The sequence below is a fragment of the Rhodotorula graminis genome (genome assembly GCF_001329695.1).
Source record: "Rhodotorula graminis WP1 unplaced genomic scaffold RHOBAscaffold_9, whole genome shotgun sequence".
NCBI lineage: Eukaryota > Fungi > Basidiomycota > Microbotryomycetes > Sporidiobolales > Sporidiobolaceae > Rhodotorula > Rhodotorula graminis.
The window spans coordinates 491,510-510,837 of record NW_017264936.1 but is presented as its reverse complement, the minus strand read 5'-3'; the positions used below and the strand labels follow the sequence as shown (position 1 = coordinate 510,837).

Here is a 19,328-nt window from a genome sequence, read left to right as displayed (position 1 = left end):
CAGAGAGAGAGGGAGAGAGAGACTGAGAAAAGCGAGAGACCGTCAGAGCGCCCGACCTCCCCCTCCTCCGATCCGCTCCTCCCCCGCTCAGGCCGCGACACCGAGTCCGACACCCTCGCCCTCGCGCTCGCCAAACACGACGCAGTGCGCGTCGAACCCCTCGTGCGGCACGCGCACGGCGTCCCAGCACTCGCGCACGCCGACGACGCCAAACGCGTGCTTGCGCACCGACACGTGGCGGTGCAGGTCGTGCGCGGGGCAGAGGGCGAGCGCGCGGTGCATGGTCGGGGCCTGGAGGGCGGGGAGGCCGCGTACCGTGAGGGAGCGCGAGAGGAGGACGCCTGCGACAGAGTGGGCGAGGAGGGTTAGTGCGGCTCGAGAAGGTGGGGGAGGAGAAGGGGCGAGGAGGACGCACCGACAGGGAGCTCGAGCTCGCCCTTGCCGCCGCCAGCATCGATCGACACGAGCGACACCTCGCCGCCGGGGCACATGGCGTCAAGGAGCTCGCCAAAGCCCTCGCTCGAGCCCGGCTGGTCGACGCACACGGCGAGCTCGACGCCGCCGAGCTTGCGCAGCTCGACGTCGAGGTGGCCCAACTTGCCGACCTGGAGCAGGTCGCCCGCCGGGACGCCGTAGTCGCGGTGCGTGTGGTGGTGGTGCGAGGGCGAGACGATGACGATGTGCTTGGTCGGGCCGGCGACGGCGCGCAGGAGGTGGTAGGCGAGGCTCGCGTGGCCGCTGGGGGACGGCGACGACGGCGTCAGGGCTCTGCTCAAGGACGACGAGGAGAAAGAGAGAGAGAGAGAGAGAGAGAGAGAGGCCGCACCCGCTGCCCCACACGACGACGACGCCCGCTCCGTCGCAGCCGCCCTTGTCCTCGCCGCCGCCGACCGGGTGCGTCGAGCACATGCGGCGCAGGGCCTCGCGCTCGTCGTCCGTCTTGCGCTCGGCGTCCGATTCGAAGCGGTCACACACGGCGAGGACGCGGCCGCCAAAGACGGCGACGACGCACTGCTCGAGGAGGGGCATCGACTGGACGGCGTCGCACGTCGAGACGCCGGGCGCAGTGCAGTACTCGCCGAGGCCTTGGTGCGTGACCGAAGCTGTGTGTCGGAGTGGGTCAGGTCTGGATCGCTCGCGAGAGTGAGAGAGAGAGGAGAGCGCACCGATGACCGTCTCGCCCGGCTTGAACTTGCGGTGCAGCTCGCCGCCGACGTCGCCCGCCGTCGCCGACCCGCCGCCGCCGCCGCCGCCGAGGTTGAGCTTGCCCATGACGCTTGCGAGCATGCCGCTCGCCGTCACCGGTCCTCCCTCGCGCGCGCCCGCACCGACCTCGACGACACGGCCGACGACGGCTTGGCCGGGCGAGACGGGGAAGTGGTCGTGGCCGTGGCGGAGCCCGAGGGCGGCGATGGCGTCGTTCTGCGACAGGAAGCAGGCGTCGACCTGGAGCGTGACGCGGCCCTTGGACGGCGGGCGGTACTCGACGTCGACGAGCGAGAGAGGGGCGCGAGGAGAGGGGAAGACGGCGCTGCGGAACTGGGTCGGGGGCGAGTCGTGGTGGGCCTTGTGCGACGGGAGGGTGGCCATGGTCGTGGTCGAGGTCGTGGTCGTGGTCGTCGTTGGCGAGAGAGAGGAGGTGGCGAGTGAGGGGAAGGAGGAAGAGAGAGGCGAGGGGAGGCCCGCTCTCCTCGAGGCGAGCTGCAGCTCGCACCTCGAGCGGCTCGGACTTGTTCGGGAACGACGTAAGACGTCGCTGCGAGTCGAGTGTGCCCGGCAGGAGCGGCCATCGAGCGCCAGGTGTTGTCCATCTCGCTCGCCCGCTCGCACCTCCTCCTCCTCCTCGACCCACCTCCTCGCCTCGACGACATGCGCCCGCTCTCCCGGCTAGATGTCACTCCGATGCAATGCACTCTCGATACACTATCTACTGCCCCCACCGTGCGAGGAACCTCTCAATCTCGCTCCGGATCGCCTCTCCCGCCTTCTCGTCCTCGAACCCGACCCTCCTCGCGCGCTCCTTGGCCTCGCGCCCGAGCTCGTACGCCTCGTCAATGTGCAGCTCCCACCTGCCGGCCTCAAAGTCGACCCGGCTGAGCTCGAGCGACGCGCCTCGGGCGTGCATGAGCCGCTTGAGGCCGAACTCTTCGACAAAGAGCGGGCGAGGGACTGTGTGTGTGCGCGGGCGAGGGGGGAGGGTCAGGGAGGTCGCGACGAGAGGGACGACGGAAGGGGTGGTGGACGCACCGTAGATGAAGGGCGTGCGGCACGACAGCGTTTCGGAACAGGTGCCGTACCCCTGCGCGCGAGGGAGAGGGGGAGAGAGGCTTAGTGCGTCGCGGTCGCGAAAGAGGACCGAGGGAAAAAGGTTGGGCGCAGACGCACGAGCTTGCCGAGGACGCAGTCGGCGATCCACGTCAGGTCGGGCACGTAGACGTCCTTGTCGCTCGCAAAGAAGCCGTACGGCAAGTCGTCGCGGATCGCGTTGTCGCCGCCGCTCAGGCCCGTCACGATGGCGATCCACCCTTTCGGGAGCAGGCCCGCCTCGCGCCGCTCGTCCTGTTGCGGCGCTTCGAGCGACGACAGGCTCGACGACAGCTGGCTGCTCATGGTGCGGCGCAGGAGCGGCGACGAGAGCGGCGTCGGCGGGCGCGTGCGTGGGCGCGGGATGGCCTGGCCGCCGAACGAGACGAGGAGGACCTTGCTCGACAGGAGGTGGTGCGGGACGCCCATCGACTCGAGGAGCTCGGCGCGGAAGGCGGGCGTGTTGGCGTCGGGCGAGGGCGCGCGCACGATGAGCGGCACGTCGATGACGGTGCGGCCGTCGGCGGCCGACGGGATCGAGTCGGTCGGGCGCGACAGGATGGCCTCGACCTCGGGGACGAAGGCGGTGCGCTCGTCGTTGACCCACCGGCCGGACGGCATGGGCACGTCCGTGTCGAACGCCGGTATGGGGATGACGCCGGGCAGGCGCAGGAGGAGCGACGCGCTCGAGTAGTCGGCGACGGTCTGCTCGACGAGAGGGTGCAGGACCGCGTGGTCGAGTGGCGGCTCGGGCTGGGCGACGCCGTACTCGTGCGAGGGAAGGGAAGGATGGGACAGGTACGAGTAGCACGAGTCGAAGGTGAAGCTGCGCGTGCGGCGAGCGAGGTTGAGCTCTCGCGTGCGCCGCAGAGAGGGACGAGAGGCAGGGCCACGCACTTGGAGATGATGATTGCCGGGAGGCCAGCTCCCTTGGCGGCGGCACTGCGAGGAGGGAACGAGGTTCAGCTCCGGCGCCGTCGCTGGCGAGGTCGAGAAGGGGGGGGGGGGGGGGAAGAAAAGGGGCGGACGCACCAGCCGAGGAACGTCGCGTCGCTCAACACTGCCTCGATCCCGGCCTCCTTGAGCCACGCCACCTCCTCGGCGAGCGTCTGGTCGCGCTGGTTGAGGAACCCGTCGAGGACGTCAAAGGTCGCCTGGCGGTCGACGTCGTACGCCTTTGGCTGGACGATGCCCGCGTCAATGTTGCGCCTGCGGTACTCGGCGTACTGCGGGAGCGGGCTCGTCTTTGGGCCCGGGTTGGCGATGTCGCGGTCGGCGGCGGGGAGCGCGGTCGGGGGCAGGATGGACGCGAACGGGATCTCGGGGGCATTGGTGACGACCGTGACGGCGTGGCCTGCACGGAGGAGCTCGAGGCTGACGGCAGAGACGCGTGTCGCGTGCTGTGGGCGGACGAGGGAGCCGAGTTAGCTCGGGTCGACGTGCGGGGGGAGGAGTGAGGCGAGGGCGGCCGCGCGAGAGAGGGGGAGGGGAGGGACGCACCCCGAAGCCGTGCCCAGAGCAGTAGAACGCGAACCGAGTCATGCTGCGCAGTGGCAGGAGGAGGCTGGAGAGAGTGCGAGCGACCGTGGAGAGCTGGCGACGACGAGGCGGGCTCTGACCCGACCCGCAACTCCGCCCACCACGCCGGGACCTTGCCAGTCGTCCCGCTGCAGCGCGATAGCTCCTCTCGACGCCGTGCACGCTCGAGCGGGTCCTCCCAAAGCCCCTCGACCAGGTCCTCCCCTGCTTCCCTCCTCGCCCGCTGATGAGGGCACTGCGCGCTCGCAACGCACTCTGCCCGGATGCGCGCTCGCGTGGACGTACAGACACATGCTCTCGAGGCACTGAACCCCCAAGCACCGCAGCGGCCGCTGTCGTCGCGACATGGGCGACCTCGCCGCCTTCTCCAGCCTCTCTCGCTCTCTGCCTCTGCGACGCTCTGCAGCGCCACTGTGCTTCTGCTGCCTCGCGCGAGGCATACCCGTGTCGCAGAAGACGAAGCGCAGCTCTCGTACGCAGCTAGGCCGAGAGTCGGCCCCGTATCTTTCCCTGCTCGTCCCTCGACTCGCGTTCTCGCTGCTCGACAACTCTCTCTCGTCGACGCTCGCGCTTCTCGAGGGTACCAACTCTCGACACGAACGAGGCAAGAAGGAGGGACTTGCGAATGACTACTTTGTACGACAAGGCGCAGCGTCAGACCCCCAGCCCGAGCCATCTCGGCGACTGGCCAAGTCCTTCAAGGCGCGACACAGAGAGCGAGAGGAATCCGACAGAGACCGAGATGAGGGGGACAAGGAAAGGGAGAGGGGACGAAACGAGGAGCTGGTGGCGCACGCTAGGCGGCGACCTTTGCGCGCTCGAGGCCCGTGCCCGACACCTGGAAGTCCTTGTTGGCCTCGAGCGTCTCGGCCTTGACCTCGTACGTCTCGAGCTTGCTCTTCTTCATCGCCGCGTCGTAGTTGCGCTGCACGTCCAGGTTGGCCTCGGTCAGTCACCGTCTCCTCCTGCGACCGAGAGGGGGAAGGAGGGAGAGAGAGAGAAAGGGACGAGGTTGGGGGCGCACCTTCATCGCCTGGGCGAGGAACTCACCGCCCGTGATGGGCGGGTACCGCTTTGCCGGGCCCTGGATGACGGCGTCGCGCCGAGCCTGGTTGAAGAAGCCGAGCGAGAACCGGGCCTGCTGGTTCTCGCCCGGGCGCGGGCACCGCACGCGGTGGAACGTGCTGCGAGGGGGCGAGGGGCGAGGGGCGAGAAACGAACTGATCGTCAGGACGTGGGTCGCAGAGGAGGGGAGGGGAGGAGAGAGCGAGGGAGCGCGAGAGGAAGAGAGGGAGAGAGGGGGGAAAGCGAGAGACGCACGACTGCAGCCGGTCGTCGCTCCACCGCTTGAGCTGGTCCCCAACATTGACGACGATGGCGCCGCGCTCGACCTTGACCGGGGTCCACTTGTCGCCGCGCCCAAACTCGGTCGTGATGTCCTTGCCCGGGCAAACCTCGAGGCCGTCCTGGCCCTCGCGCTGGAACAGGAGCGTCAGGACGTCGAAATCGGCGTGGGCGCTGCGACGCGACGGTGTGGGGTCAGTCGAGTCTCGTTCGCGGGAAAGCGAGTGGACGAGAGCGAGAGAGAGAGAAAGGTGACGAACCCAGCGCGGAAGTAGTCAGGCCCGAAATCCTTGCCCTCGCACTCGGAGTACTTGAGCATGCGCAGCGTCGTCATCGAGTCGTTCTTGTCGCCGCCGTCGTCGGGCGAGACGGTGCCCTCGGTGAACGTGTCCTTGGGCTGCAGGCTCGACGCCCTCGTCAGTGCACGCTCGAGGAAGCGAGAGAGAAAGAGGGGAAAAAGAGAGAGGGAACGCACGAGCCCCACGCCCTCAGCGAAAAGCTCCATGACCCTGACGCTCAAGTCGCGCACCTCCTCCATGAACCGCATCGCGTCGTCGCTGAAGCCGGGACAGTCGTCGTCCGAGGGCCACGACAGGTCCTGGTCGCGCGTGCGCTGGAAGCCCATCTGGAGCGACTCTTTCGGGTCCGGGTAGCCCGTCGAGGGGCGGATCTGGGCGTTCTGCGGCGCGCACGCGAGTGGGGGGAGGGAGGGAGGGAGGGGGTCAGGGTCGTGCGAGGAGGGGGAGGGAGAGTTGAGGGCGGGTCGGGGCGAGCAAGGGAGGGAGAGAGAGAGAGAGAGAGAGAGAGAGAGAGAGAGAGAGAGAGGGAGAGAGAGAGGGAGAGAGAGAGGGAGAGAGCCTCGCCAGCGCTCCTTCTCGTAGCCCATGTTCTTGCCGTTCCACGGGGTCTTCATCTTGACGTCGTCCGGCAGGCTGAAGAAGCGGTCGGCGAGCGCGAACGCGGCGTCGACGCGCTCGAGCGGGATCAGGTGGGTCGACGAGCGTGCTGCGGGCGGGTGGCGTGTTCGCGCTGCTGTCAGTGACTGCTCTGCTCACGACGTCTCGCGCGCTACATAGAGAGAGAGACAGAGAGAAAGAGATAGAGATAGGAGGGACGCACAAGAAGCCGACGTCGGAAGCAGCGTCCATGAGCTGCTGCCGGATCTCGTCGCGGCGCTCGTCAAAGTCGCGCAGGCTGATCTGTGGCACGCCGACGTCCTTGACCTCGATGACGGCGGGCATGGCGAGGCGGCGAGTGGGTGGTCGAGAGGGGGAGGAGGAGGAGGGAAGGGAGGCTTATCGGGAGGGAGGGAGGGAGGCGAGGGGCGGCGAGGGCGGGTCCGAGCGGTGCGGGTCCGAGCGTGGGCGGGTGCGAGTCGGGTGTTGGGCAAGGTGTCTGGTGTGCGCTGAGGACGGAGGAGAGAGCTGCGCGAGCGAAGCGTGAGGACAACGACGAGCGAAAGCAAAGTCGGCCGAGTCGAGCCCCGACGATCCGACAGGCCCTAAGAGCGCGGGGTCGGCGGACCTTGAAGCGAGCGCCCGCGCTCGCGGCGAGTCGTGCTCCTCGGGGCGGAACGCGGCCGAGCGTCGTCGGAGAACTCGGTGCTCGATGCCGGGCTCGTGACGGGCGGGAAAAAAAAAAGAAGGCCGAGGACGAGAAGCGCTCTCGCGGCGACGACGACGAGGCAGTGCCGAGCACGATGAACGCGTCGGCGGTCGCATTGCAGACGTGCTAGAACGGCAAGGGTGGATCGGAGAGGAATGCCTGCGAGTCGACGAGGGGTCAGTGCGGCGTCGAGAGAGGACGCGAGAAGAGAGGAGAAAGAGGGGCGCACCAAGACCTCCTCGACGCTCGCCGCCGACTCGCCCGCCACCCGCCGCACCCTCGCCTGGTCTATGACCTCGGTCGCGTCGTTCGTGATCGACTGGAAGAGCAAGAACTGCGAGGGAAGGAACGGCGGTTTCTGCGGGCGCGTCGTGCGAGGGGTTAGCCAGGTGTCGAAGCGACGACGAGAGTGGGAGAGAGGTGCGCAGACGCACCTCTTCTGCGAGCCCGTGACACATGACCCAGTCGGCCTCGCACACCGTCGTGCCCTCGCGCTCCTCCCACCGCAGCCCGACCACCGCACGCATGACGCCTGCGACGACGACCTCGAGCGTCCTCGGGCGGCGCGTGGACCGCCCCTTGCCGCCATCGCCGACGCGGACCCGCACGCGCGGGTGCTGCGCCTCGCACGTGCGTGCGAGGGCGACGAGCTCGTCGGGCGAGGTGGGCGGGTCGAGTTGCGGCACATAGGGCGCGCGCGCCTTGCCCTTGCGCGTCGTGGTCGTCGTCGCCTCGCCGCCGTGGAGGATGTCGCCGAGCGTGACCCAGGGCTTGTTGTTGTCGTCGTGCTCGGGTTGCGCTGGCGGTTGTGGTTGTGGCCGTGGTTGTGGTGCCGCGGGGTCGTGCTTTGAGCGGAGGACGATGCCGGCCGGGTCGCGGCGAGCGCTGTCCTCTGCGTCTTGGAGGACGGCCTCGAGCGAGTCGAGGTGGTGGGCGAGTGCGGTGATGGCATTCGAGCACTCTGTCGACGCGGCGCGGTAGATTGCGGTGCGGTCGTGCGGGGCGGCCGAGTGCGAGGTCGAGACGGCCGTGAGGAGGGCGGGGAGGGACGAGCGGGTGCGCGAGAGGGTCGCGAGGAGGGCGTCGAGCGAGGCGAGGTGCTCGCTGGATGCGCTCCTCTGGCCGGGCATGGCGGGCTGACGCGGGAGAGCTGTCGTCGCGGGGAGGAGGAGGAGGACGAGGTTGGCGGCCTTGACACTCGCCCGCCTCGCTCAGACCAACTGCTGCTGTGCTCGGTCAGGTCCTACGGCTCGCTCTAGCCCTCTGCCTGACCAACGAGCAACCACGCGCCGTCCCCGACCCTTCCTCCCTCGCCCTCGTCTTCATCTCCCTCACCCAGCCACGCTCGCACAGCCCCGCCAGGCTAGTGGGACTCCTTCTCAAAGGTACCGAGCTGCTCAAAGCTCGGCATGACCGCACCGTCACCCCCGCCAAGGCCCTCTTGCCCTCGACCGCCTCGACGACCCGCACCGCCTCGCTCCCTCGACCGCCGCGCACCGGCTGCTCGTGTCGATCGATGCCGGTGGCGGCAAGGGCGAGCTCGAGCTCCCTGTCGGTGCGTCCCCTCGCCCCTCCCCCTTCTCTCCTACTTGAGCCGCACTGACCCTCCTCCTCCGCCCACCCACTCGCAGGCGTCCTCCTCTCGCGCTCCCTCACGGTCCGCGGCCTCCCCGCCCTCCAGGCCCCGACCATGGCACCGCGCGCTCGCCCTCTTACACCGCGCACGACCTGCACCTGCACCGCGCACGTGTCGGCGCACAAGCACGCGTTCGGCGTCGACGGCACGCGCGAGTGGCTGGGACGCCGGGCCGCGTGCCGCACGAGGGGGTTCGACGCGCACTGCGTCGTGTTTGGCGAGCGCGAGCGCGAGGGTGTCGGACTCGGTGTCGCGGCCTGAGCGGGGGAGGAGCGGATCGGAGGAGGGGGAGGTCGGGCGCTCTGACGGTCTCTCGCTTTTCTCAGTCTCTCTCTCTCCTTCTCTCTCTCTGTGTGTAGCTCGTCGTCGTCGCCGCTTGCAATCGCTTGTCGTCCCTCTCCAGGTCCTTCGAGAGAGTAGCGAGGTGAGAGAGCGAGTGCGAGAACGACCCTTCTCGGCTCTCACCAAAAGCGGCTCGCCCGTCGACCGAGAGAGACCCTGATACATACTGCAGTCGCGCTCTACATCGCCCGCCGCCGTCGCAACTCAGAGCTTGCCCTCCCTGCCGCCCTTGATCTTGACAACAGCCTTTCCCCAAGTCTCCCTCGCGCCGAGCGCCCTGAGGCCCTCTGGCACGCTCTCGAGGCCGTCAAACACCTTGTCAAACACGGCGCCCTTGACCGAGCCCTTGTCGAGCAGGTCGAGGAGCGCGAGCCACGTCTGCGGGACGACCTCGGGCGTGCGCGACGTGAGGCCGCCCCAGAAGACGCCCATGGCCGACGCCGACTTGAGCAGGAGCAGGTTGGCCGGGATCTGGGGTGCGCGTGCGGCTCGTCAGTGAGATCCGGGACGACGAGGGCGAGCGAGAGAGAGAGAGAGAGAGAGAGCGGGGCGGCGCACCTTTTCGATCGAGCCGGCGGCAAAACCGACGACGACGAGGCGGCCGTTCCACGCGATGCACTTGAGGCTCGGCACGATCATGCCGACCGGGTCGTACACGACGTCGGCGCCGTGGCCCTCGGTGATGGCCATGACCTCCTTCTGCCACCCGTCCTTGCGGTAGTCGATCGCAAAGTCGGCGCCGTACCGCTTGGCGACGTCGAGCTTGGCCTGCGAGCCGGCGGTCGCAATGACCTTTGCGCCCAGGGCCTTGGCGATCTGGACGGCGGCGAGACCGACTGCGGGGTGTGGGCGTGGAGGGCAGGAGCGGGTTAGTCGGGGCGGCCTCGAAAGGAGAGGAGGGAGAGAGAGAGAACGCTCGACGCACCTCCTCCGGCGGCGGCGTGCACGAGGACCCATTCGCCGGGCTGCGTGTTGGCCCTCGTGACGAGCGCAGCATAGCTCGTCGGCGCCGTGATGTACAGTCCCGCCGCCTCGTCGAGTGCCATGCGCTCGGGCACCTCGATCACCGTGCGCCAGTCGACCTTTATCTTTTCGGCGTACGCGCCCTGGCCGGCGCCAAAGACGCGCGTCACGCCCGGAACGTAGGTGCAGCCCTCGGGGATGGGCGACGACGACGAGACGATGCCGGAGAACTCGCAGCCGGCGATCCAGGGGAACGCGGGCTTGTTCTGGTACTTGCCCTGGACCTGGAGGACTGTGGGGAAGGGCACGCAGGGTCAGTCGTGTCCTCTCTCTCTCTCGAAAGGGAGAGGCGCGTTGTGAGGAGAGACGCCGAGAGAGAGGACGCACTGTCGAAGACTGCGAACGCGACCAGGGGGTCAGTCGCCTGCTCTCACGTCCGAGGGGGATCAAGGGGACGCACAGTTGAGGCCGGCGTAGTGTACATCGACAACGATGTCGTTCTCGGCGGGCTTTGGCTCGTCCCACTCGACGAGCCGGGTCGGCAGCTCCTCGGGCTGGATGTACTTCTCAATGACGAACGCCTTCCTGCGTGCGGGCAAGCATTGTCAGCTGTCGGTCCTCGGTCGATCCGGAGGGCAGCGCGGGGCGTACATAGGGAGAGCGAGTCGGCGGGAAAGTGGGGAGCGGAGAGTCGAGGAGGAGGACGAGGCGGCGAGGTGCGTTGCGGGTCTGGCTTGACGGCGACGGGAGCAGAGAGAAGCGGCTCTTGATGGCAGGGGCAAGCTGCTGGGCTCTAGCGGTGTGGGGAGAGGAGGACGACGAGCGTCTCCGTCGTTGTCGGCTCGTCGGCCTGGTCGGCTCCCCGGCTCTCGCTCAACCGGTCCTCCGCTCCCTCTCTGCTGGGCCAGCGACACCTCGAATGCACTCTCAGCCTACAGCAGGACCCACCTGTGTCGAACCGCCATCGCCAACCCGCCGCCCCGACCACCCCGCCTCGTCACCGCCCGCCTGCGAGCGATGAGGGCGATGCGCTGCGACGACAGCCTGGGCGACCGCTGCGGCACTGCGGGCGCGCTCTGAGCAGGCTGTGCTGCTGCTTGAGTGGGTCGGCGGGCCGCACCGAGGGTCCTGCGAAGCTCGCTCGGTGTCGGGGCCCGACGCAGCTTCGATGCTGCGCGCTCGTCCTCGCTTCTCTCGCTCGCCTTCTTGCTTCCGGCTTGCTTTCGCTCTTCTTCCTCAGCCACGACCTCTGACTCGTCAGGTGCGTCTTACCCCTCTTCCTCTCTTCTCTCGATCCTCGCCCACAGTACTGAACCTATCGCTCCCCCTCGCCCTTTCGCAGCTCGACTGCGCCCTCGCCGATACCGCACGATCGCGACTCGCCCTTTCTCAGGCTCACGTCGCCATGAAGGTCGCAGCAGGGTCTTTAGTTCTCTCGGCACTCGGTACGCCCTCTTCCTCGTCTTCTTCGTCGGCGAGTGTGCGCCAAACTGACAGCCTTCCTTTGGCCCGCTGCGCAGCGCTCGCCGCAGCCTCTACCGCCGCGCCCGACGCTGCCGCCGCCATCGGCGCACTCGTACTCGACGAGACCGACATGGCGAGCAGCGCCGTCGCCGACTCGGGGCGCCCGCTCGACAAGCTCGCCGTCCTCGCGGCGGCGTTCAAGGACGCCGACGTCCCGATTAGTGCCGCCGCCCTGGGCGACCTCGTCGGGCAGCTCATCAGCGCCGAGATCGCTGCTGTTGAGGAGCTGAGCTTCAACGCGGCCGTCGCCGGCAACGACGAGGGCGAGGACGACCCCGGCGCCACGTTCGACGACTTTCTCGACGACCTCGTCTCGGGCGATGAGCCTCACCCGCAGCACGGTCGTCGCCCTATTCCTCCTCCCCCTTCACCGCCTCACGGGCCCGAGCACGGCCACTTCCCGTACCCTCCTCCCGGCCCGCCTCCGCATCATCGCCTTCCCCCTCCTCCTCCTCCGCCGCCGCCCACGCACGGCAAATGGCGCGGCCCGCCTCCCCTTCCTCCTCCTCCGCCTTTCGAGCACGGCCCCGGACACGAGCACGGTCGCGCGCCGCCGCCGCCGGGCCCTCCTCACGGCCCTCCTCGCGGCCCTCCTCGCCCGCCTGGCCCACCGCCGCCGCCGCCGCCGTTCGGGATGCGCCCCGTGCGCCGACCACGCCCCTGCGACGACGGCGAGCGCGTGCCGCACCGCTGGTTCGTCGACGAGGAGAGCGACGAGGGGCGCGCGCGCGCGCCGCGCACGGGGCAGGCGCACGGGCAGCACCACCACCGTCGTCCGCACCATCACCGCCACCGGCACGACCACCACGACGCCCACGACGACGCCCCGCACGCCCTGTTGCGCCTCGTCCATTCGGCCCTCGACACCGCGCGCACGCTCCTCGCGTCGCCCGTCGGCGCCGGGGCGTGGGCCGCGCTCCGGCTCGTGCTGACGGGGTGGGCGCTCGTCGTGCTCGTGAGGGCCGTCAGGGGGAGGCGCGAGGGGCGGGTGAGGCTCGAGGGAGAGGAGGACGCGGCGCTAAGTGAGGAGGAGGAGGGGCAGGAGAAGGTTTGAGTGGGTTGGGCGAGGAGGAGCGTTTCTCTTTTGGCCTCGTGTCTCGTTCTCTTTTCTGTCGAGCGATGGTCTAGCACTCTGCTGTAGACGCCCTCTCACCCTGTCAAGCACTACTGTCTGTTCGCCCGTCCGAGAGCGGTCGAGAGAGATTCGACGGGGCCCGAACGCAGGATCGAACCGGCGCCGCCCTACGAGTCGACAATTGCGCACGTGCTGGACTTGCGTAGCGCCCGTCCCCGCCGATGCTCGCCCCACTTCGCTCGCGTCGCCTCTCGCTCACTCGCTCGCCGTCCTCCGAAGGCTGCGCTCTCTCGCTCTCCTTCCAACCACACGCAGCACCAGCACACATGTCGTCCATCGTCGGCAAGATCTTCTCGCTCCAATTTGCCCAGCAGAACGTGCCGCAGCTCGTCGGCCGCAAGTACATCGTCACTGGCGGTCCGTCCGCTCCCTCTCTCCTGAATGCGTCCTCGCCCGCGCACTAGGGCAGGGCGAGTAACTGACCTGTGCACGACCTCGCAGGCACCAACGGCATCGGCTTGAGCGTGTCGCGCACCCTGTACTCGCACGGCGCCGACGTCACCATCCTCGGATCGCAGCAGGCGACCGCCGACGCTGCAGTCGCCTACATCAAGACGGGCGAGCTCGCCCGTGCGCCGCAGGACTACCAGGACAGCTTCAGCGGGATCCTCGGCACCTGGACCGACAACTCGGCTGACGGCGCCAAGGAGAGCGGCGAGGTGCGAGCGCGCGTCGTCGACTTCAAGGACCTCAAGGCCGTCGCCAAGGTCGCAAAGGACCTCGCTGGGTCGCTCGACCGCCTCGATGGGTTCCTCGGCATCGCCGGGCTCGGCGTCAACAAGTTCACCCTGACCGACGACGGGTTCGAGTGCGTCTCCCTTTCTCTCTCTCGTGTCCTCCTTCTCGAACGACTCGCCGACTCTCCTCATCCGCCTGTGCAGCTCGCACCTCACGATCAACGTCCTGTCGCACCAGCTCCTCCTGTCGCACCTCCTCCCCGTCCTCGAAAAGACGTCCAAGGAGCACCCGGACGCCGACGTGCGCGTCGTCCTCGAGGCGAGCGAGCTGCACCGCACCACGTTCGGCGGGCCGTCCGAGTCGTTCGGCGGCGACAAGTTTCGCACTGTCGACGAGTTCAAGAAGGACGTCGGGCAGCAGAACCTGTATGCGCGGTACGTCGCCGCCGTTTCTCTCTCCCTCGCGTTCTCGTCGAAGTTGGCGGCACCAACCTCCCCTGTTCTTGCAGGACGAAGCTCGGCCAGATTCTCCTCACCAAGGTGCGCTCTCTCTCTCCTCGACCTGCATCAACCCGACCCAAACTGACGCTGTCGCACTCGCGCAGGCGCTCGTCCAGCGCTACCTCTCGCCGCCGTCCAAGATCCTCGGCTACTCTGTCCACCCTGGTGCGTCTCCTTTCTCTCAAGCGGCCTATCACGTCGACTGACGCCCCTCTCCCCTCTCGCAGGCGCCGTCGCGACTGATGAGTCCCTTCTCCCGCCTCTCGCCCTCGCCCTCGCCGGTCTTCTTCCCGCGCTCGAGCCTGACCTCCTGTCGTTCTCGCAGCTACGCCAGACCCGCCAGTACAAGGAGGCGTATGGCAACGCCGTCGGCGGCCTCGTCGAGGCGGCTGTGCGGCCCATCATGCGCGCGGCGGACGAGGGGTGCGTGCACGCTCTCGCCCTGTCGGGCTCTACTCTCCTTCTCCTGGTCGAGTGACTGACTGAGGGGATCGCGTCCGGCATGCAGTGCACTTTCGGCGCTCTGGGCGGCGACCGCTCCCGATGCGCGCGACCCCAAGTACGAGAACGGGCGCGTCTCCCTCTCTCTCTCTCTCCTTCAGCCTCCCCACGCGCCGTTGACGAGCAGGAACTGACTCGCCGCACGTCCGCAGCACCTACTTCAGCGACCCGGCGCAGAAGGGCGGCGAGACGAGCGAGGCGAGCGACCAGGAGGTGCGTCGCGACGGCTTTTCCCTCGTCTGCTCCTCTTCCTCTGCTTTTCGAGGACGACGAACTGACTGTTCTTGAACTCGTGGCGTGCAGCTCATCGACAACCTGTGGTCGACCGGCCTCGAGGTCATCAAGCAGGTCGTCGGCGAGGACAACGTCGGCGGGTTCAAGGCCTGAGCGCCACGCGCTCGCCTCGCCTCGAGCAGCTCGCCGGTACGGGCAGCAGCTCTCGTGGCCAATTGTATGTAGCTCGACGAGCATGAACAGAAGTTGCAGTGGCAGTGCTTTCCCCTCTCTCGGTCCTGGCTCGAAAGCTCGCGGCGAGAGCTCCTTTCTCGAGATATTCAAAAGCGCGTGTTGAACGTCTAAGTACAAGCACCTGGTCTACATGCCCTCGCTCTAGCCACGTCCTGCACCGCAAAGTCTAGTTGAACATATCCGGCCTCGTCCACCCGCCTCGTCTATCGCAGCTCGACGTTCCCGCTCAGGCCTCGTCGACCTTGCTCGCCGCGTCGTCGAGGTCCTTGATGGCCGCGACGCCGGCCTCGTCGATGCGCTCCTTGGCGTCGTCGTCGTCGAGGAGCGCGGCGGACTGCTCGACTGCGAGCGGGTCCGGGGCGTGCGAGAGTGTCAGTTTGGGAAGGCCGACTTGGTGGAGGAGGGAGAAATGTGAGCGCACGCGTGAGGCCGGCCGTCTCGGGGAAGAGGAAGTAGACGACGACGAGGTTGACGGCGATGACGCCGATGTACGGGTAATAGTAGGACGTGCCGAGGCGGTCAAAGCCGATCGGGTTGACTGTGCGGGGTGCGGCGAGGCGAGGACGAGGGCGAGAGGGAGGCCGAGAGAATCAGTCATCGACGCTCTGCTGGGCTTGGGAGGCGGGCTCGATGCGTGGGAGGAACAGGCGTGACGCACTGTACTGGTTGAAGAAGAGCGCGCCGTAGTCGGCAAAGAGGCACAGGGCCATGCCACGCGTGCGGCATCGATAGGGCAGGAGCTCGATCACGTAGGAGTAGAAGAGGACCGAGTACGCCACGTCGTAGAAGGCCGAGTACCTGCGAGCAACGACGAGAGGGTGTGCGTCAGTCGCGGCCGCGAGAGGGAGGAAGCCAGGCGGCAAGTGAGGACGCACAGGAAGATGAGCGCGACCGCCGCTCGTCCCGCATGAACGTCGCCCGTGCTGTTGAACCTCGCCGTCGCGAGCGTGAACATCGAGTAGCACAGGAGGATGCCGCACGTCGAGAAGAGCCAGATGAACCGGCGCGAGAAGCGCTGGATGTAGACGCTCGCGATGACCGAGATGACGAGGTTGAAGATCTGGAGCCTGTGTGAGAGAGTGCACGAGTCAGTATGAGGGGCAGGAGACGAATGGACAAGAGGAGGAGGCTAGTTCGTGGAGCGCGTCGAGGAAGAAGGGGAAAGGAAGGGGGACGCACCCGCCGTTGATGCCCTGCTGCTGCGCCGAGCCGGCGATGCCGATACTCTCGAGTACTGGCAGGAGGTAGTAGCTGTAGACGCCGTTTCCGACCCTGTGGTTCCGCAACCGTCCGAGTCAGCGAGGAAGGACGAGAGCCGCAGAGAGCGAGATGAACGGTCGTGACGAACCACTGAACGATGACGCCGATCCAGATCGCCATGAAGAGGCGGTAGCGGTTGGCCTTGGTGCGCAGGAAGTCCAAGTAACCGAACGACGAGCTGACCTTCTCAAGTTCGAGCGCCGCCTTGATCCTGCGCGAGGGCGCACAAGTCAGTGGACGTCGAGGGAGGAATTAAAGACACGTTCTTGACGTACTGAGCCATCTCGGAGAGGACGAGCTCGTCCTCATGGTCGCCGTTGGCGTGGTAGGTCGCGAGGATCGTGTGCGCCTCGTCAGTGCGGCCCTGGGCGCACAACCAACGCGGCGACTCGGGCCTGCAGGAGAGCCAACTAGTCAGTGCGTCGTCGGCGAGAGGAACAGAACAGGGAGAGCACGAGGAAGGGACGACGTACACGGACCAGAGGGACGCGAGCTGGACGAGCGACGCGAGCCCCTGCAGGAGGGACGGCAGCCGCCAGCTCCAGTTGCTCGACAGGAACGCCGAGCCGTACGTGCACCACGCGGCCGTGACGGCGCCGACCCAGTAGAACGCGCCGAAGAAGGTGACAAACTCGGCGGCTTGGCGAGGGTGCGCGAGCTCGAACAGGTGGGCCGAGCCGAGGGTGAGGGGAAAGGCGGCGCCGAAACCGAGAAGGATGCGGGCGCCGAAGACTGCGTGAGCGAGGAGGGTGCGTCAGGGCGTGCTCCTCGCTCGCGAGAGGCTGCTATGCGCGCGCTCGAGCCGCCGAATCGACTCGAGCCTGACCGACGCTGCCTCGACTCGGCGCGCCGGTCCGCTCGGCAGCTCGCGCGGACGAGAGAGAGGGTGTGTGCGAGAGAAAGTGTGACGCACACTTCCACCCGCCGACGAGGAAGCATTGTAGCAGGACGGCCACGACGACGACGGCCGAGCCGAAGATTTGGGGAAGCTTGCGGCCCCAGCGGTCGCCGGCCCAGCTGGAAGGGAAGAAGCCGATGAGGTACCCGAGCGAGATGGCGGACGAGATGAGGCCAAGCTTGTTCGCGTCGGGGTTGTCCATGTCGTCGAGGAAGGCCGGGAGGCCAAGGGCGGCGTTGAGGACGCTGCCGTCGTACCCGCTGCGGACAAGTGTTGAGGGTCAGTGTCTGGTCGTGTAGTGCGCTCATCTATCGGCTCACGACGTCGACGCGGCGAGCGAGGGCGACGCCGTCGTGCCACGAGACGCCTCCCGACACAGTCGACGAGGAAGGTGCGAGATGGAGCGGACGCACCAGACGAAGGAGCCAAGGAGGAGCACGGCGGCGTGCATGTTGAGCCTGCGCAAGCCCGGGTCGCGGTACCACTGCTCGTGGGCGTTGTTGACCGGCGGAGCGGACTCGGCCGAAGCGGGCGGTTTGGGCGCGAGGATGGTGAGGTTGAGGCGCATGGTGGTGGCGGGTGTTGCGAGTCGCCGGGCCGCACTGCAGCGAGTGCACACGGGTAGCAGGAGAAGGAGCGAGAGGGAGCTGGACAAAGAGGGCGAGAGGTGTGATCGGGGGAGTCGGAAGACTCTCGCCCGCGCCCGGCCCGGTGCCGGTTGCTTGCGAGAACCAGCACACCAGCCTCTCCATCTGCTCCACCGCTCTCTTGTATAGAGCTACCGAGTGCGCCAGACCTGCGCTCAGCTCCCGATCCGCGTCACCGCCGCACGCCAGCTCGCCGCACGCTCTGCCAGCCTCCGACTCGACCCTCGTCTCGACCCTCCCTCGCCGTCCACCGCGCCGCAACCAGCTCTCGAGGTACGCCCACGATGCCCTGCGCAGTCGAGGCGGCGCGAACGTGACCACGGCCTGTCCAGAACTGACTCGGCCACCTTGCCCCTGCAGCTCGCATGACACTCTCCCTCCTCGCCAATAACCCTCGGCCGCTCGAGCAGCGCTCTGCCCCGATCGACATGCCCGACGCTACGCCTGTGTGGAAGCGCGACCTGGACGAGTACGGCTTTGCGGTCGTCAAGGGCGCGGTCCCTCCTGAGCGAGCGGCTCAGTACGAGGTGCGCCAGCTTCTCCTCTCCTCCCCTCTCCTTGCCCTCCTCGACTGACGCAGAGCGGTACACGCAGCAACGAGCTCTCGCCTGGGCCCGCCAGTTCGGCTTCGACAAGGACGACAAGGCGACCTGGACCGCCGACCACCTGCCCGTCGGCGAGAACGGCCTCGTGAACGACTACGGCGTCTCGCACGAGGCGTGGGTGTGGGACGCGCGCCTCGAGCCCAAGGTCCTCGAGACGTTCGAGGCGCTGTGGGGCACCGACGAGCTCCTCGCGTCGTTCGACGCCGTCAACTTCTCGCTCCCGGTCGGGCCACACGGGCGCACCGACCTCGAGCCGGCGGCACCGTGGCCACACATTGATCAGCAGCCGGCACCGACCGAGTGCGTCTCGATCACGTCCTCTGTCTCTCCCGCAAGGTCGTCACTGACCTCGTCCCCAACCCCACTCCCCTCCTCGACCGCCAGCCGTCCCGCTTTGCAGTTCGAGCTCGCGCAGGGTCTCCTCGCCATGACCAAGAGCGGGCCACTCGACGGCGGTCTCGTCGTCCTCAAGGGCTCGCACAAGCTCCTGCCGCAGTTCTTCGCCGAGACGGGCGGCGTCAAGCCGGACCAGGACTGGGGCGCTCGAAACTAGTCCGTCTCTCTCGCTCCCCGGCCCTGATCGAATTCGTCACTGACGACAGCTCTCCCTCGCACAGCTACACCTTTACGCCGGCCGACCTCGCGTGGTTCAAGCGACAGCCCGGCGTCGTCGAGGTCAAGGTCGAGTCGGCGCCGGGCGACCTCGTCCTGTGGGACTCGCGCCTCATCCACTGGAATCGCTCGCCGACGGCCGACCAGGTGCGCGTCGTCGTGTACGCGTGCTACGCGCCGAGGAGCATGGCGAGCGACGAGGTGCTGGCCAAGAGGAGGGACTGCTGGGAGAAGCGGCGGGCGACGACTCACTGGTGCGCCCCTCTCTCTCCTCTCTCTTTCTCTCTCCGCCGCCGAGCTCGACGAGTTCTCTCGACCTGACCACTCCTCCATGCGCGCCGAAACAGGCCCGCGCCGTTCGTCGTCGTGCCACGCAACGAGTACGGTCCCCCGCAGCGCAACGGTGTCGACGACCCGCGCGACCACGACCGGCCGCTCGAGGAGCCGCGCGAGACGGAGCAGCTGCTCAAGCTCGTCGGACTGCTGCCGTACTAGAGCGTCGAGATGCAATGCGAGACGTTCTCGAGCGAGAGTCGGAGCGAGCTGCGAGGTGGGAGCGGAAAGTCCGGTTGAGCCTGGCAGTGCGGTTCTGATCTCGAGCGCAGAGTACTGGGACGAGCCTGCAGGCTTCCCTCGTGGCAAACAGAGAGCGCGTCACGAGCACGGAGGAGGCAACGAGCGCCTCGAGGTCAAGGTCCGGCTCGGAACCTCGCCTCGCAACCGCCGCGCATGGCGTGAAGCAGGCTCAAAGAGCCAGCAGACCCACC

The 19,328-nt window shown here is 67.8% G+C and overlaps 9 protein-coding genes across 9 annotated transcripts; 3 read left to right on the top strand and 6 right to left on the bottom strand.

Moving 5' to 3' along the window:
- Positions 1–87: 87 nt before the first annotated feature.
- RHOBADRAFT_54553 (uncharacterized protein) lies at positions 88–1,590 on the bottom strand (the record flags this gene model as incomplete). Its single annotated transcript, XM_018417380.1, has 4 exons — positions 88–341; positions 416–738; positions 827–1,103; positions 1,167–1,590. 4 exons carry the CDS (start codon positions 1,588–1,590, stop codon positions 88–90), a joined length of 1,278 nt encoding a protein of 425 aa, XP_018270022.1.
- A 293-nt stretch (positions 1,591–1,883) lies between these two features.
- Positions 1,884–3,852, bottom strand: RHOBADRAFT_54552 (uncharacterized protein). The gene is made up of 6 exons (XM_018417379.1): positions 3,805–3,852; positions 3,337–3,704; positions 3,202–3,246; positions 2,386–3,130; positions 2,248–2,299; positions 1,884–2,169 (listed from the first exon to the last, which is right to left on the bottom strand). The coding sequence occupies exons 1-6, from the start codon at positions 3,844–3,846 to the stop codon at positions 1,928–1,930; spliced, it is 1,494 nt and encodes a 497-aa protein (XP_018270021.1). The 5' UTR covers positions 3,847–3,852; the 3' UTR covers positions 1,884–1,927.
- Positions 3,853–4,639: 787 nt separating this feature from the next.
- Positions 4,640–6,428, bottom strand: RHOBADRAFT_45264 (uncharacterized protein; the record flags this gene model as incomplete). Its single annotated transcript, XM_018414572.1, has 7 exons — positions 4,640–4,768; positions 4,868–5,027; positions 5,164–5,361; positions 5,448–5,584; positions 5,663–5,866; positions 6,186–6,192; positions 6,307–6,428. 7 exons carry the CDS (start codon positions 6,426–6,428, stop codon positions 4,640–4,642), a joined length of 957 nt encoding a protein of 318 aa, XP_018270020.1.
- A 437-nt stretch (positions 6,429–6,865) lies between these two features.
- On the bottom strand, positions 6,866–7,922 carry RHOBADRAFT_54551 (uncharacterized protein; the record flags this gene model as incomplete). Its single annotated transcript, XM_018417378.1, has 3 exons — positions 6,866–6,951; positions 7,022–7,150; positions 7,227–7,922. Coding segments are annotated over 3 exons (911 nt in total), but the record flags the coding sequence as incomplete, so codon positions are not given.
- A 386-nt stretch (positions 7,923–8,308) lies between these two features.
- On the top strand, positions 8,309–8,689 carry RHOBADRAFT_45262 (uncharacterized protein; the record flags this gene model as incomplete). The annotated part of the gene is made up of 2 exons (XM_018414571.1): positions 8,309–8,347; positions 8,474–8,689. The coding sequence occupies 2 exons, from the start codon at positions 8,309–8,311 to the stop codon at positions 8,687–8,689; spliced, it is 255 nt and encodes an 84-aa protein (XP_018270018.1).
- A 285-nt stretch (positions 8,690–8,974) lies between these two features.
- RHOBADRAFT_45261 (uncharacterized protein) lies at positions 8,975–10,698 on the bottom strand (the record flags this gene model as incomplete). The annotated part of the gene is made up of 6 exons (XM_018414570.1): positions 8,975–9,241; positions 9,329–9,606; positions 9,696–10,025; positions 10,121–10,129; positions 10,194–10,318; positions 10,682–10,698. The coding sequence occupies 6 exons, from the start codon at positions 10,696–10,698 to the stop codon at positions 8,975–8,977; spliced, it is 1,026 nt and encodes a 341-aa protein (XP_018270017.1).
- A 1,960-nt stretch (positions 10,699–12,658) lies between these two features.
- RHOBADRAFT_54549 (uncharacterized protein) lies at positions 12,659–14,575 on the top strand (the record flags this gene model as incomplete). Its single annotated transcript, XM_018417377.1, has 9 exons — positions 12,659–12,749; positions 12,834–13,200; positions 13,274–13,504; positions 13,579–13,609; positions 13,675–13,735; positions 13,798–13,993; positions 14,079–14,141; positions 14,224–14,284; positions 14,375–14,575. The coding sequence occupies 9 exons, from the start codon at positions 12,659–12,661 to the stop codon at positions 14,456–14,458; spliced, it is 1,185 nt and encodes a 394-aa protein (XP_018270016.1). The 3' UTR covers positions 14,459–14,575.
- Positions 14,576–14,765: 190 nt separating this feature from the next.
- On the bottom strand, positions 14,766–17,265 carry RHOBADRAFT_45258 (uncharacterized protein; the record flags this gene model as incomplete). Its single annotated transcript, XM_018414569.1, has 10 exons — positions 14,766–14,881; positions 14,961–15,077; positions 15,198–15,337; positions 15,415–15,606; positions 15,719–15,811; positions 15,888–16,010; positions 16,075–16,194; positions 16,273–16,531; positions 16,713–16,957; positions 17,111–17,265. The coding sequence occupies 10 exons, from the start codon at positions 17,263–17,265 to the stop codon at positions 14,766–14,768; spliced, it is 1,560 nt and encodes a 519-aa protein (XP_018270015.1).
- Positions 17,266–17,769: 504 nt separating this feature from the next.
- RHOBADRAFT_37839 (uncharacterized protein) lies at positions 17,770–19,056 on the top strand (the record flags this gene model as incomplete). Its single annotated transcript, XM_018413467.1, has 5 exons — positions 17,770–17,871; positions 17,939–18,253; positions 18,350–18,501; positions 18,567–18,815; positions 18,909–19,056. The coding sequence occupies 5 exons, from the start codon at positions 17,773–17,775 to the stop codon at positions 19,054–19,056; spliced, it is 963 nt and encodes a 320-aa protein (XP_018270014.1).
- Positions 19,057–19,328: the final 272 nt, after the last annotated feature.